The 16,257-nt window shown below is 43.8% G+C and overlaps 1 protein-coding gene across 1 annotated transcript in view; it reads right to left on the reverse strand.

Annotated features, from left to right (window-relative positions):
* Positions 1–16,257, reverse strand: part of LOC115140104 (GAS2-like protein 1) — a 55,133-nt gene extending 38,876 nt beyond the window's left edge. Inside the window, 2 exon segments of the mRNA XM_029678210.2 lie at positions 13,765–14,733; positions 15,710–16,257. Coding sequence (XP_029534070.2) covers positions 13,765–14,448 — 684 coding nt within the window. The 5' untranslated portion in view covers positions 14,449–14,733; positions 15,710–16,257.

Here is a 16,257-nt window from a genome sequence, read left to right on the forward strand (position 1 = left end):
CCCATGGCATTGAGGAGTTTACCACATCAGTCACCAGCTTCATTAATAAGTGCATTGACGACATTGACCATATATACATATCCCAACCAGAAGCTCGTCGGAGTCAATCACCACCTTCCGGAGACACCTGAAACCCCACCTCTTTAAGGAATACCTAGGATAGGATAAAGTAATCCTTCTCACCCCCCCCCCCCTTAAAATATTTAGATGCACTATTGTAAAGTGGCTGCTCCACTGGATGTCATAAGGTGAATGCACCAATTTGTAAGTCGCTCTGGATAAGAGCGTCTGCTAAATGACTTAAATGTAAATGTAAATGTAAGCCATGGAATACAGACAACATCCGCACTGAGCACTGAGGATAGAGCTGCAGCTTTCAAGGAGCGGGAAACTAATCCGGATGCTTATGAGAAATCCTGCTATACCCTCCGACAAACCATCAAACAGGCAAAGCATCAATACAGGACCAAGATCAAATCCTACTACACTGGCTCTGACACTCGTCGGATGTGGCAGGGCTTGCAAACTATCATGGATTGCAACGGAAAACCCAGCACTGAGCTGTCCAGTGACGCAAGCCTACCAGACGAGCTAAAAAATGTTTTTATTTTTTCTTTATTTAACTAGGCAAGTCAGTTAAGAACAAATTCTTATTTTCAATGACGGCCTAGGAACGGTGGGTTAACTGCCTGTTCAGGGGCAGAACGACAGATTTGTACCTTGTCAGCTCAGGGGTTTGAACTTGCAACCTTCCAGTTACTAGTCCAACGCTCTAACCACTAGGCTACCCTGCCGCCAATACCGCCAATACCCACTTCGAGGCTAGCAACACTGAAACATGCATGAGAGCACCAGCTGGTCCAGACGATTGTGTGATCACGCTCTCCGTAGCCGATGTGAGTAACACCTTTAAACAGGTTAACATTCACAAGGCCGCAGGGCCAGATGGATTACCAGGACAGGACGTGCACTGCGTACATGCACTGACCAGCTGGCAAGTGTCTTCACTGACATTTTCAACCTGTTCATTGACTACTGCTCAGCGGTCAACGCCATAGTGCCCTCCAAGCTAATCACTAAACTAAGGACCTGGGATTAAAAACCTCCATATACAACTGGATCCTGGACTCATTGATGGGCCGTCCTCAGGTACTATGGGCTAGCCAACAACAAATCCAACACGCTAACTCTCAACACAGGGGCCCCTCAGGGGTGCCTGCTTAGTCCCCTCCTGTACTCCCACCCACGATTGCGTGGATGTGCATGACTCCAACACAATCATTATGTTTGCAGACGATAGTGTTAGGCCTGATCACCAATGAGACAGTCTACACTGAGGTCAGAGACCTGGCAGTGTGGTGCCAGGACAACAAACTCTCCCTCAATGTCAGCAAGACAAAGGAGCTGATAGGACTACAGGAAACGGAGGGCCGAGCACGCCTCCATCCATATCGACAGGGCTGTAGTGGAGCGATAGTCCATTTAGACAGGATACGTTGGCGTTCTTGGGCACAGGGACTATGGTGGTCTGTTTGGCAGGTCGAGAGCTTCAAGTTCCTCGGTGTCCACATCACTAAGGAATTATCAAGGTCCACATCACTAAGGAATTATCAAGGTCTACATCACTAAGGAATTATCATGGTCCACACACACACACACATCAACGCCTCTTCCACCTGAGAAGGCTGAAAAGGGGCGGCAGGGTAGCCTAGTGGTTAGAGCGTTGGACTCGTAACCGGAAGATTGCAAGTTCAAACCCCCGAGCTGACAAGGAACAAATCTGTCGTTCTGCTCCTGAACAGGCAGTTAACCCAAGGTTCCTAGGCCGTCATTGAAAATAAGAATTTGTTCTTAACTGACTTGCCTAGTTAAATAAAGGTTAAAAAAAAGAAGTTCAAGATGACGGTCAATCACCCTCAGTCTGGGGCTCCATGCAAGATCTCACCTCGTGGGGCATCAATGATCATGAGGAAGGTGAGTGATGAGCCCAGAACTACACGGCAGGACCTGGCCACCGTCATGGATTAAAATCCTGCAGCGCATGTCCAGGCCCATCTGAAGTTTGCCAATTACCATCTGGAGGAATGGGAGAAGGTCATGTGGTCTGATTTGACAAAAATAGAGTTTTTTGGTCTAAACTCCACTCGCCGTGTCCCCTTTCTGACAACCCCAAGAAGCATGGAGGTGGAAACATCATTCTTTGGGGATGCTTTTCTGCAAAGGGGACAGGATGACTGCACCGTATTGAGGGGAGGATGGATGGGGCCATGTATCGCGAGATCTTGGTCAACAACCTCCTTCCCTCAGTAAGAGCATTGAAGATGGGTCGTGGCTGGGTCTTCCAGCATGACAACAACCCGAAACACACAGCCAGGGCAACTAAGGAGTGGCTCCGTAAGAAGTCCTGGAGTGGCCTAGCCAGTCTCCAGACCTGAACCCAATAGAAAATCTTTGGAGGGAGCTGAATGTCCGTATTGCCCAGCGACAGCCCCGAAACCTGAAGGATCTGGAGAAGGTCTGTATGGAGGAGTGGGCCAAAATCCCTGCTGCAGTGTGTGCAAACCTGGTCAAGAACTACAGGAAACATATGACCTCTGTAATTGCAAACAAAGGTTTCTGTACCAAATATTAAGTTCTGCTTTTCTGATGTATCAAATACTTACGTCATGCAATAAAATGCAAATGAATTACTTAAAATTCATACAATGTGATTTTCTGGATTTTTGTTTTAGATTCCGTCTCTCACAGTTGAAGTGTACCTATGATAAAAAATTACAGACCTCTACATGCTTTGTAAGTAGGAAAACCTGCAAAATAGGCAGTGTATCAAATACTTGTTCTCCCCACTGTACATACATACAGCATCTACTTCAATTACCTTGTACCCCTGCACATTGACTCAGTACTGGTACCCCGTGTACAGTGCCGTGAAAAGGATTTGCCCCTTTCTGATTTTCTCTATTTTTGCATATTTTGATACTGAACGTTATCAGATCTTCAACCAAAATCTAATATTAGATAAAGGGAACCTGAGTTAACAAACAACAAAGACAGAAATATACTTTACATTCCCAAACCATCACATTACCACCACCATGCTTGACCGTTGGTATGAGGTTCATACTGTGGAATGCAGTGTTTGGTTTTCACCAGACATAATGGGACTAATGTCATCCAAAACGTTGACTCAAGTTTGCCAAAAAGCACCTGGAAGAACCTGGATTATCATCAAGACTCTTAGAAGAATGTTCTATGGACAGATGAGTCCAAATTTGAACTTTTTGGATGAAATAGGTCCCATTATTCCTGATGGGGCCATCTATGCTATAATATGAAGACGAAAATGACAATCATTAAAATACAAATACATGCAACATGTCCATAGCCTATTTATCAGTGACGCTGAAACAGGAAAGGGCCTTCCCCAAACTGTCTAGAATGCCATTGTATTCTGTAGCGTTAAGATCTCCCCTCACTGGAACTAAGGGGCCTAGCCCGGATCATGAAAAACAGCCCCAGACCATTCTTCATTGTCCACCAAACTTGACAGTTGGCACTATGCATTCGGGCAGGTAGCATTCTCCTGGCATTCGCCAAAACCTGATTAGTCCGTTGGACTGCCAGATGGTGAAGCCTGAATAATCACTCTAGAGAATGCTTTTCCACTGCTCAAGAGTTCAATGGCGGCGAGCTTTACACCACTGCAGCCGACGCTTGGCATTACGCATGGTGGTCTTAGGCTTGTGTATGGCTGCTTGGCAAAGGAAACTAATTTCATGAAGCTCCCGACAAACAGTTATTGTGCTGAAGTTGCTTCCAGAGGCACTTTTGTATATACAGCACCAGTCAAAAGTTTGGACACACCTACTCATTCGAGGGGTTTTCTTTATTTTTTACTATTTTCTACATTGTAGAATAATAGTTAAGACATCAACATTATGAAATAACACATATGGAATCATGTAGTAACAAAAAAGTGTCAAACAAATCAAAATATATTTATATTTGAGATTCTTCAAAGTAGCCACTCTTTCCCTTGATGACAGCTTTGCAGTCTCTCAACCAGCTTCATGAGGTAGTCACATGGAATACTTTTCCAACAGTCTTGAAGGAGTTCCCACATATGCTGAGCACTTGTTGGCTGCTTTTACTTCACTCTGTTTGTCCAACTCATCCCAAACAGTCTCAATTGGGTTGAGGTTGGGTGATTGTGAAGGCCAGGTCATCTGATGCAGCACTCCATCACTCTCCTTCTTGGTCAAATAGCCATTACACGGCTTGGATGTGTGTTTTAGGTCATTGTCTTGTTAAAAACCAAATGATAGTCTCACTAAGCGCAAACCAGATGGGATGGCGTATCACTGTAGAATGCTGTGGTAACCATGCCGGTTAAGCATGCCTTGAATTCTAAATAAATCACAGATAGTGTCACCATCAAAGCACCCCCACACCTCCATGCTTCACAGTGGGAACCACACTTACAGAGATCATCCATTCACCTTCTCTGCATCTCACAAAGACACGTCAGTTGGAACCAAAAATCGCAAATTTGGACTCATCAGACAAAGGACAGATTCCCACCGGTCTAATGTCCATTGCTCGTGTTTCTTTGCCCAAGTAAGTCTCTTCTTATTGTTATAATCTCCACCCGGCACAGCCAGAAGAGGAATGGCCACCACTCATAGCCTGGTTCCTCTCTAGGTTTCTTCCTAGGTTTTGCCTTTCTAGCGAGTTTTTCCTAGCCATCGTGCTTCTACACCTGCATTGCTTGCTGTTTGGGGATTTAGGCTGGGTTTCTGTACAGCACTTTGAAATATCAGCTGATGTAAGAAGGCTATATAAATAAATTTGATTTTGGTGTCCTTTAGTAGTGGTTTCTTTGCAGAAATTCGACCATGAAGGCCTGATTCACGCAGTTTCTTCTGAACAGTTGATGTTGAGATGTGTCATTTACTTGAACTCTGTGAGGTGCAATCTGAGGTGCAGTTAATTGCCGATTTCTAAGGCTAGTAACTAATTTGTATTTATTTTATTTAACTAGGCAAGTCAGTTAAGAACAAATTCTTATTTACAATGACGGCCTACCTCTGGCCAAACCCGGGCCACGCTGGGCCAATTGTGCACCGCCCTATGGGACTCCCAATCACGGCCAGATGTGACAGACTGGATTCGAACCAGGGACTGTAGTGACACCTCTTGCAAGGAGATGCAGTGCCTTTCCTTTCCAGTGGCAGCCCTATGAGAGCCAGTTTCATCACAACACTTGATGGTTTTTGCGACTGCACTTGGAACTTTCAAAGTTCTTACAATTTTCCGGATTGACTGACCTTCATGTCTTAAAGTAATGATGGACTGTCGTTTCTCTTTGCTTATTTAAGCTGTTCTTGCCATTATATGGACTTGTTTTTTTTACCAAATAGGGCTATCTTCTGTATTCTACCCATACATTTTCACAACACAACTGACTGGCTCAAACGCATTAAGAAGGAATGAAATTCCACAAGGCACACCTGTTAATTGAAATGCATTCCAGGTGACTACCTCATGAAGCTGGTTGAGAGAATGCCAAGGGTATGCAAAGCTGTCAGCAAGGCAAAGGGTGGCTACTTTGAAGAATTTCAAATATAAAACATATTTTGATTTGTTTAACACTTTTTTGGTTACTACATGATTCCATGTGTTATTTCATAGTTGTGATGTCTTCACTATTATTCTACAATGTAAAAAAAAAAGTCTAAATAAAGAAAAACCTTGGAATTAGTAGGTGTGTCAACTTTTGACTGGTACTGTATAGTGCATTTTTATTTTGACCCATTAATGTTGTGTCAATACAAAAATGCGACAGATCCTCTCCAATTTGGCCTTTCTTCATATGTTGATTAGGCAATAACCTGAATGATAATTAAATGCCATGATAATAAGGAAGTGTAACGGCTCGTTTCAAATAGGTTTAATTAAGAAGCATATCCATGTAAACAAGTGTACAAACAGAATGCGCCACTACTGATATTTTAACACTCCCAAGGACCAAGAGGCATGGAGAGGCAGCCATTTAGTTATTATGCCCCAAACCTCTGGAATAGCCTACCAGAGAACCTGAGGGGGGCCGAAACGTTCTCTTAAAAAAAGAGATCTTCAAACATATTTGTAGCTTTGCATTTCCTTAGGGGGCTTTTTAGTCATTCAGTTGTCATTCTTTTTTAAAACCTTATGTTTGTTGTGTAGTAAATATTTCAGCTTTTATTTTCATATTTTTTCCTGTAAAGCACATTGCGTTGCATTCCATGTCTGAAATGTGCTGTAAAAATAAAGCTTGATTTGATGTGAGAAAGATGCAGAAATGATTTGGTTTAGCTAACGTTACCTAGCTATGTAGCCAGAAATACTTTTCGGTTTTTTTTACGTCCAATGTTTATGTTTCCCATGCGTCATCAATGGGCCGCGCGTGGCGTTCTGGGTGATTCTTGGACAAGGAGAGCGCTCCTTCAACGAGTGAATGTAAATCAATTGGGTGCTAGCTCAAAAACCCAACATCAGCATAAATTTTGTTAAGAAGTACAACATTACAAAACTTTTCAGAGTTGTGAGATAATTAACTTCTCAGTAACATCGTATAACTTTGGAATCGTGACATTGTGTTCTTTAAAGGAAAATAGACCGGTTTATCAACTCATATTCCCGGAGTTTGAGAAGGGATTGCGTGATGATTAGCTTAGCAACCGCGTGACAACGCGACTGGTCGACAGTGCTGGGTGGGCGGTTATACGTTTCAACATTCATTGCCCAATGTGATTCCTAGCATCTCCTTTCTCTAACATCTCTGGTGTCGACTAGCCAGCTATATTATAATATGAATGATACTGCATGATAACGTTACTGTACTTTTATATTCGTATGGGAGTGGTAAACGTTCATTATTGATATTCTAACGTATGCATGTTGTTAGCTAACTAGCAGGAGTTAGCTGTGTATTGTGCTGAGGTCTATAAAGCACTAAAGGTAATAGACACAAAGTCTGCAGGTCCAGACAACTTGGATCCCTACCTCCTAAAGATAGCAGCTGGTATTCTTACTGAACCTGTGGTTCACATTTTCAACTTGAGTCTCTTGACCAATTCCATACCCAGTATTTGGAAATCAGCTTATGTCCTCTCACTGCTAAAGGTTGGAGATCCCTCAGATGCTAATAACTATCGTCCCATGTCCAAACCCTATCCTGGCCAAAGTTTATGAATCCATAGGGAACTCACAGTTAGAAAACATCTTAACTGAAAATAACATACTGGCTTTAGATTGGGACACAGCACCACAACTGCAGCTATGGCAGTGGAAAATTACATAAATGCACTTGATGAAAAGCAACATTGTGCTGCTCTGTTAGTTGATTTATCAAAGGCAATTGATTCAGTTGACCATGAATTGTTGCTAGCTAGATTCAGTAACATTGGTCTCAGCGAAGGGGCAGTAAATATGTTTAGGAACTATCTTTCTGACAGAACACAATGTGTTTATACTGACAATCACAAGTCTAGCTTTCTTAATATTAATAGAGGTGTGCCCCAGGGTTCCATTTTAGCTCCTGTGTTGTTCTCAATGTGTATTAATGATTTGAGGAAATGAGGATGCAACCAGTAAAGCTGCATCTATATGCAGATGATAGTCATATATTCATGTGCACCTTCTCTGGTTCAGGCTGTTGAAGAGCTCCAGACCGCTTTTCAGTCACTATAGGCCTCCCTTTGTGGTCTCAAACTTGTATTGAATGTACAAAAAACTACATTCATGACCTTTACCAGAGCTAGCACTCAGCCAGAGAAGGTTAGCATTGTCACATCTAGGAGCTTATCCATTGAAGTGTCATCCTACAAATACCTAGATATATGGTTGGATGACAAGTCCTTTAAAGTTCATATGGATAATCTTGTGAGGAAGCCTAAATTGAAATTGGGGTTTTATTTTTGTAATAAGGCTTGCTTCCCGCTTATGGCTAGAAAGAAGCTGGCTGTTCAGGACACTTTTCTCTCTGTAATTGATTATGGTGACTTGTTGTATATGCATGCAGCCTCCTCCGGACTCTGTTTATCATGCATCCTTGCACTTTATTACAAATGTCAAGTCACTGACCCACCATTGTACCTTGTACCAAATGATAGATTGTACCTCACTTTATATGCGCATGAAAGCTACATTGTATGTGACCAAACACACTAAGACAGTTGTGTAGAAGGCACAAGAATGCCTCTTCCCCCTCAGGAGACTGAAAAGATCCTCAACAGCTGCACCATCGAGCGCATCCTAACTGGCTGCATCACTGCCTGGTAATGGCAACTGCTCGGCCTCCGACTACAGAGGGTAGTGCGTATGGCCCAAAACATCACTGGGGCCAAGCTTCTTGCCATCCAGGACCTCTATACCAGGCAGTGTCAGAGGAAGGCCCTAAAAATTGTCAGACTCCAGTCACCCTAGTCATGGACTGTTCTCTCTGCTACTGCACAGCAAGCGGTACTGGAGCGCTAAGTTTAGGTCCAAAAAGCTTCTAAACAGCTTCTACCCCCAGCCATAAGACTTCTGAACAGCTAATCAAAGGGCTACCCACTCCCCTCTTTTACGCTGCTGCTACTCTGTTTATAATCTATGCATAGTCACTAACTATATATTACCTAAATTAACCGGTGCCCCCGCACATTGACTGTACCGGTACCCCCTTGTATATAGACTTACTTATTATTTTAATGCTGCGGTTGAATTATTAGTTCATTTTATTTTCCTGTTGTATTCGGCGCATGTGACCAATACAATTTGATTCGATTCACCTACAAAGCCCTTTTGGTTAAACTCCCTCTTTACCTCTCTAGTCTGGTCTCCTTCACCACCAGCAGTTACCATACCCGGTCTGCTAGGTGATTGCTAGGAAATGTACAGTATTAGACAAGACTGCCTTCTCGTCTTGTGCACAAGAAGCATGGAATAGTCTACAATCCATGCTTCATCTAGATATATTAGGGCCACTGAATTAATTTAAAATATTGATGGGAGACTAACAGAGGAGTGTAAATGCTTTTTTTATAGGCTGGATCAGGTTGTATGTTTTGATTCTGTAATATATTGATTGTTGCTGCCTTCTTGACCAGGTCTCAATGGGCTTTTCCTGGTTGAATAAAAACATTTAAAATTGTCTGCTAATTTAATGTGTACGTACAAGACAATAAACCCTTTAATTGTCTGCACATGCTGGTGAATTGTTGCGTTATTCAAGAGTGTAATATATTTGAGAAGATAAATTGCTTGGATTGATAAATAGTTTAATGTAATGGATGACAGTAAGAACATTCTGTTATCCACAATTTGACAGAATGGCATCATAGGAGAGATAAGAAAACTATCCTTGAGCCAGACTCCTGCTGGCACTTCAACAGTTTAGGCCTAAGTCAGTTAACCCATAGAGCAAAGCTGATCACCAGGTTAGTGAACTTCTGTCCTTAGCCGTCTGGTGGTTAATTAATAGAGCAAATTGAGTGTAGTGTCATTGATTGATAATTGCTCATATGATAACCCTTTGAATCATTGTCATCAAGACAGACATTTTGCCAATAAAGTTAGTGTGAAGGAGGCTATCGGTTGTCATTAGTTACCACCGCGATAATTATGGCTAAACCCACCTATTTCTACAATATCTTAATCTGATTTTAAACCTAACCACACCTATATCCTTATGCCTAACCCTAACCTTGTTTTTCTAAAATTATCATTTTTGTTTTAATGAATTTTTACAATAGACATTTTTGATTTTGTGGCTGTGGTAACTAGTGACAAACGTTCAAAAATAGAGTTTTGATTATCACTGATTTGCCAAAAGACACTATTCAAACCCAGGGGCTTAGAGCTTTAAATGAAAATTCCCTTTATTCAAAATAAAAGACTTGCGAGAGAGTGGGCCAACCTCCTGACACGCCACAAGGCCAGCACAATGCAAGAAAACAGCCGTGGCTGCATGACGGACTGCTCTGCACACTGGAAACACGGCTGGTGACACAGCTGTGGACCAATGATAATATCACTAAGCCCTTCAACTTACTTTCTCTCCTTCCCCATCTAGCTCTCATGACGTTTCCAGTAATTACACAGAGACCAATCTCCTGGGAAGCATCTATATTGGAAATACAATAGTATGGGAAGGCCGAGGCAAGTGCAATGCAGAGAATACCGGTGACTAAGGTTGTGGATGACCCATAATGCCTTGCGGGTTAGTGGATATTCAGTGGCTGGCTTTGTTGACTGTTATTGGATCTAAACCCCTCCAGTTGTACAAAAGTAGGATTTCAGTTAATTTACTGCTGGTCCATTTAGTCCAGATATGGGCCAGCATTGACTGGCCTGCCTCAATGCCACTATGATCCAGACAAGGTCAGTTCCAAAAGAGAAATCAAATACTGTATGAGCAGATCTATAGACCAAAAGGGATTTCAAAGAGCTGCATTAACTGGAACAGGATGCTTTAGCACATTTACAGGAACACAGTGCAGTATAGTAATTCTATATTCTTGTACTATGCAGGACTGTAACTAATAATGCTGCTTTGGTGTGTTCCCATTTCTGTGCCCTCCTGGTTTCTTACTGTGAGAGCCTCATGTTGCTGATGCAGGCAGTTTTCCTCCAGCATCCAGGCACTTTATTCAGGTAGACAGAGAGAGGCTTTCAGAGTCACTGAATCGTAGGAAGTTCACTCAGCGTGCACAGTGAGTCATACTGCCCCTTAGAAAAAGGACATGCACTTGACTTGCTGTGTCCCCTCACTATCCCTTAGTGGTGTGGGTGGGTGATGAGGTAAGACACCATGTCTCACCCCCTTGCCCTCACACATTCTCATAGGAACATCAGCAGTCAACCAAGATTAAAGTTTGTAATAGTAATATCAGCGTATCCAGTTATGGTAGTGAGTGTATGTGGGCACTAGTACTAGGTCAGGGGTTGGGTGCATAGTACCTCTCTCTGTACGCCCTCAGAAGCAAGTGTTCATGGTTGTGATCAAGCAATTAGTGCTTGGCCATGTGAGAAGGACTAGAGGGCCAAGTGGGCATGAGTATTGACTGCTGACTGGCTCTCCCTCTCTCTGTCTACCCCCCCCCCCTATCTGTGGTGTGAAAGGATGGCATTGTCCTCACTCTGCTCATCTGCACCAAAATATGAATTCCTCTCCACTCGTAACCAAAGCACGCGTTCCAGCAGCTAACCCCTGTCTGCCTGCTAGTTTCTCTGTCTCTAACATTGCCTCTCTCATGCTCACACACACAGTGGGACTGGATGTTGAGGTGTATAAGACTGCTTTAAGACAGCCCAGGGGGAACACACTACACCCCATCTGCATGCAAATGGAAGCATCAAGTTATAAAGGGATAATAGATTGTGTATAACACTGATGTAAGAATGTGTCCAGCTACCATAATACTTACCATACAGCTGCACAGTTCCACATGAACAAATAAGAAGCACATGAACAAATAAGAAGGAGCAGTAGCTCCCCTGATTGCCAACCACCTCGTAGGGGCAGGGCTGAAGTGACATTTCCCTAGAGGAATCCTTAAAATGTCACCAGCTACCTACCTACACAGCCTTTTAGAGCCTGTGTGTGAGAGAATGTGTGGATTAGGAGGCAAACACACAGTAAGGCAGCATGCACTCTAAACACACACAGGAGAGCAGGGAGTCAACATATCAGGGAGATTCGTTTTTACGAAAGGGACCTCACTTCTGGCACAGTAATGTTTTTAACTCTAGGAGACCATTCCTATAGGTCAGGACTGCATTCAACTGTTCCATGGGTTGCTTTTGCACCATGAAACAACATTGAATGTGTTTTTCTCTTGGACAAGGGCTGGGGATGTGTTGTTTTAGGAAATTTGATAAATTGTTATTTTTGTTCAATATGGGAGAATGTACACTACTCAAAAAATAAAGGGAACACTAAAATAACACATCCTAGATCTGAATTAATGAAATATTCTTATTAAATACTTTTTTCTTTACATAGTTGAATGTGCTGACAACAAAAGCACACAAAAATGATCAATGGAAATCAAATTTATCAACCAATGGAGGTCTGGATTTGGAGTCACACTCAAAATTAAAGTGGAAAACCACACTACAGGCTGATCCAACTTTGATGTAATGTCCTTAAAACAAGTCAAAATGAGGCTCAGTAGTGTGTGTGGCCTCCACGTGCCTGCATGACCTCCCTACAACACCTGGGCATGCTCCTGATGAGGTAGCGGATGGTCTCCTGAGGGATCTCCTCCCAGACCTCGAGACATGATGTCACAGATGTGCTCAATTGGATTCAGGTCTGGGGAACGGGCGGGCCAGTCCATAGCATCAATGCCTTCCTCTTGCAGGAACTGCTGACACACTCCAGCCACATGAGGTCTAGCATTGTCTTGCATTAGGAAGAACTATGGGCCAACCGCACCAGCATATGTTCTCACAAGGGCTCTGAGGATCTCATCTCGGTACCTAATGGCAATCAGGCTACCTCTGGCGAGCACATGGAGGGCTGTGCTGCCCCACAAAGAAATGCCACCCCACACCATGACTGACCCACCGCCAAACCGGTCATGCTGGAGGATGTTGCAGGCAGCAGAACGTTCTCCACGGCGTCTCCAGACTGTCACGTCTGTCACATGTGCTCAGTGTGAACCTGCTTTCATCTGTGAAGAGCACAGGGCGCCAGTGGCGAATTTGCCAATCTTGGTGTTCTCTGGTAAATGCCAAATGTCCTGCACGGTGTTGGGCTGTAAGCACAACCCCCACCTGTGGACGTCGGGCCCTCATACCACCCTCATGGAGTCTGTGTCTGACCGTTTGAGCACACACATGCACATTTGTGGCCTGCTGGAGGTCATTTTGCCTTGCTCTTGCATTACTCCTCCTGCTCCTCCTCCTTGCACAAAGGCAGACGTAGCGGTCCTGCTGCTGGGTTGTTGCCCTCCTACGGCCTCCTCCACGTCTCCTGATGTACTGGCCTGTCTCCTGGTAGCGCCTCCATCCTCTGGACTACGCTGACAGACACAGCAAACCTTCTTGCCACAGCTCGCATTGATGTGCCATCCTGGACGAGCTGCACTACCTGAGCCACTTGTGTGGGTTGTAGACTCCGTCTCATGCTACCACTAGAGTGAAAGCACCGCCAGCATTCAAAAGTGACCAAAGCATCAGCCAGGAAGCATAGGAACTGAGAAGTGGTCTGTGGTCACCACTTGTAGATCCACTCCTTTATTGGGGGTGTCTTGCTAATTGCCTATAATTTCCACCTGTTGTCTATTCCATTTGCACAACAGCATGTGAAATTTATTGTCAATCAGTGTTGCTTCCTAAGTGGACAGTTTGATTTCACAGAAGTGTGATTGACTTGGAGTTACATTGTGTTGTTTAAGTGTTCCCTTTGTTTTTTTGAGCAGTGTATTTAAGAACGGTCTGCATCCTACATTTGAAATTTGAGTCATTTAGCAGACACTTATCAAGAGTGACTTAAAGGATCAATTTGGGTTAAGTGTCTTGCTCAAGTGCACGTCAGATTGTTCCCCTAGTCAGCTCAGGGATTTGAACCAGCGACCTTTTGGTTACTTGCCCAATGCTCTTAACAGCTAGGCATGCTAAACAGTTATGGAAATGTAATAGGAGGGCATTCTGTGCAGTCATTTTTCCTTTCCTTTTCCCAAACTCAATTGTAGGTATATCAGTGAAACAATACACCTGAGAGGTGTTACTTACCAACTCATCTAAGTTTCTCATGTCACACAGCACCCTCTGTTTCTGTTGCCAATGTGCATAGGGGGCAGGCTCGGGTTCATCCACCACACTCTCTTTCCGAACGAAAGCCCTGCTTATTGGAAGCAGGCTTGGGCTGGGCTCCCCCAGGTTCTCCTGGTCCCGGATCTCCTCCTCGATCTCCTCCTCCAGCTGGATCAGCATCGGGGCCAGCATGCCGAACTTGGCGCCACGCCTCGCCACCTCCAGCAGGCACAGCACAAAGTTCTTCTCGTTGCATTTCTCCACTATGTCGTTGGTCTCGAACATGAGAACATCCTTGATCCACAGTTCCTGACGACACCAGCCGATGAAATTGGACACGTTGTCCCGAGCCAAAAACGAGCCAGAAACCACGTTTCTTGATTGAAAGACCACATCCTTGGTTGGCATCCTCAATGACTGTGCAGCCTCTGGGTACTCCAGTTGAAAGTCCAGCGCTGCGCGATTCACGTTGTTGGCATGCCGACAGAGGGCACAGCCAGTCTCCAGCCCTTCCATAAAGGTGTCCGCCGTTATATCCAGTTCATACAGCGTGTTAAACCACTCGGCCAAGTCCTCTTTCATGGCATACAGGTATTCCTCGCTGGACTTGAATGGCCGGATGCTTTTGGAAGCAGCAGACTGGATGTTACTCTGGTCAGCCATATTGTCGGAATATGTATCAATGCAGGCTATTTAATCATTCCAGATTGGATCATTCCATAAACACAGTCCAAAACCGTATGGAGCAGAGCAAATTAACCGCGTCGACGCACCCATGACCAACGCGCATATACGGCATCTCAATCGAGGTCCTTGAATGAATCCTTTGTATTGTTAAAGCATATTGACATCATGCTAGGAAACCGTGGCGCGTGGAAGCGTTTCCGGATGTCTGCGTGATATCAGTTTCCTATAATGATAGCATCGCTATTTCTCACCGAACTCCAACTGCGGGAGAGAGAGAAACCGGTATGGTTAGCTACAGATGGATACACACCCAATGCATAAAGCTTCCCGGTGCCCTAGATCCTACCCCGGTGAATATACAATGCGTTGCGATAGTCGTGTTGCTGGTTTGCCTGGATGGTCCAAATCACTTCTTCGCAGTCTCCCTCAATATAAAGACTCCACACTGACCAGTGGCAGGCTTCACAGTTCCCTTGCCGAGTAACATCGTCCCCCGCTCATTAATTGCTCGGCCCATATTGCACGGCCTCCTGCTATAAGCATGCTGACCGGCTCTAGCTTAGACAAGAGACAGGCAGAGCGATTCAGTGGCATATCCCATTATGAGGGATAAGCGCCAGTAGAAGGGGGAAAAACTTAACCCTCTATCCACCGCTTGACAATAATATAGCATAGCCTAGGGTTTATACCACTGAAAAACGGTAGCCATTATTTTTGAATGAAACACACCTATTGCGTAGGATATAGCCTTCAATTGCAGAGTTGACAATTGACAACCTGTCACACTGTACCATGCAGATGCGCATTAATACGTTGGATAAGGCACATGAGCTGTGGGCATTTAAGATCAAGTAGGTTGTTAGGCTACAAAGGCCTACATTATTACCTGCAGTAGCCTATAATAACGTCATATCAGCTCGTGAAGTCAGTGTACTGATATACTGATAAAAGGGTGGAACGCATGTTTACATTAGGCTACAGCGATCATAAGAAGATATGTTCTTTAAGTGTTCACATGGTGAGGAAAAACATGACATCGAGAATTAACGGACCACGGGTAAGCGACCACCGTCTTTAAATGCACATCATAAGCCGTCAAAGAAAATACCATCATTATACTATCTTGACAATATTTCAAATGACGCAATGACCTCACTGTGTGGTTAATGTACACGACCAAGATTTACTAAATTATACAACTTCATTCTCATAAAAAACATTTTCATTCTTTACATACCTTTGACCTGTCTACATTTTCTGTCAAGGACGACGTTTGTCGAAAGAAACAAATCGAAACCATCCCCCAGAACAAGAGCTGTAATATTGCCTACACTTTGAACGAGTTCAAAAGTGTAGAATTAATGACACCCTAGTCGTTTAAAAAAGACACCATCTGTCCATACACTTGTTTATGTCATTGCTAAAACACCAAATCACTTTCAACACCAGGACACGGGGCAAGAAAAAAAAGAGAGGGAGGCGAGTCTATTTCCTCCGGCTTGAAAAGGCAGACAAAACCTGCCAAGGAAACATTAGCAGGTCATCAGGCAGCCTACGTCCGAAGACTGCATCAAATTCAGGCATGCCCATTTTACTACAGGACAAATTGGTCCAAATTAGTATCCAGATTACTCCAAAGGAAGCAGAAATGAATATTACAATGTAACGACCAAGAAAAGTCTACAGTGTAGCCTTCAAAGATTATCAACACACTAACTCCACTTTAGTTTTGCTGTGCCTTAGAGATCTTTGGCGGGAGGCGAAAGTAATTCTATTTAGGCAGAT

Source organism: Oncorhynchus nerka, linkage group LG13 (assembly GCF_034236695.1).
Source record: "Oncorhynchus nerka isolate Pitt River linkage group LG13, Oner_Uvic_2.0, whole genome shotgun sequence".
Taxonomy (NCBI): domain Eukaryota; kingdom Metazoa; phylum Chordata; class Actinopteri; order Salmoniformes; family Salmonidae; genus Oncorhynchus; species Oncorhynchus nerka.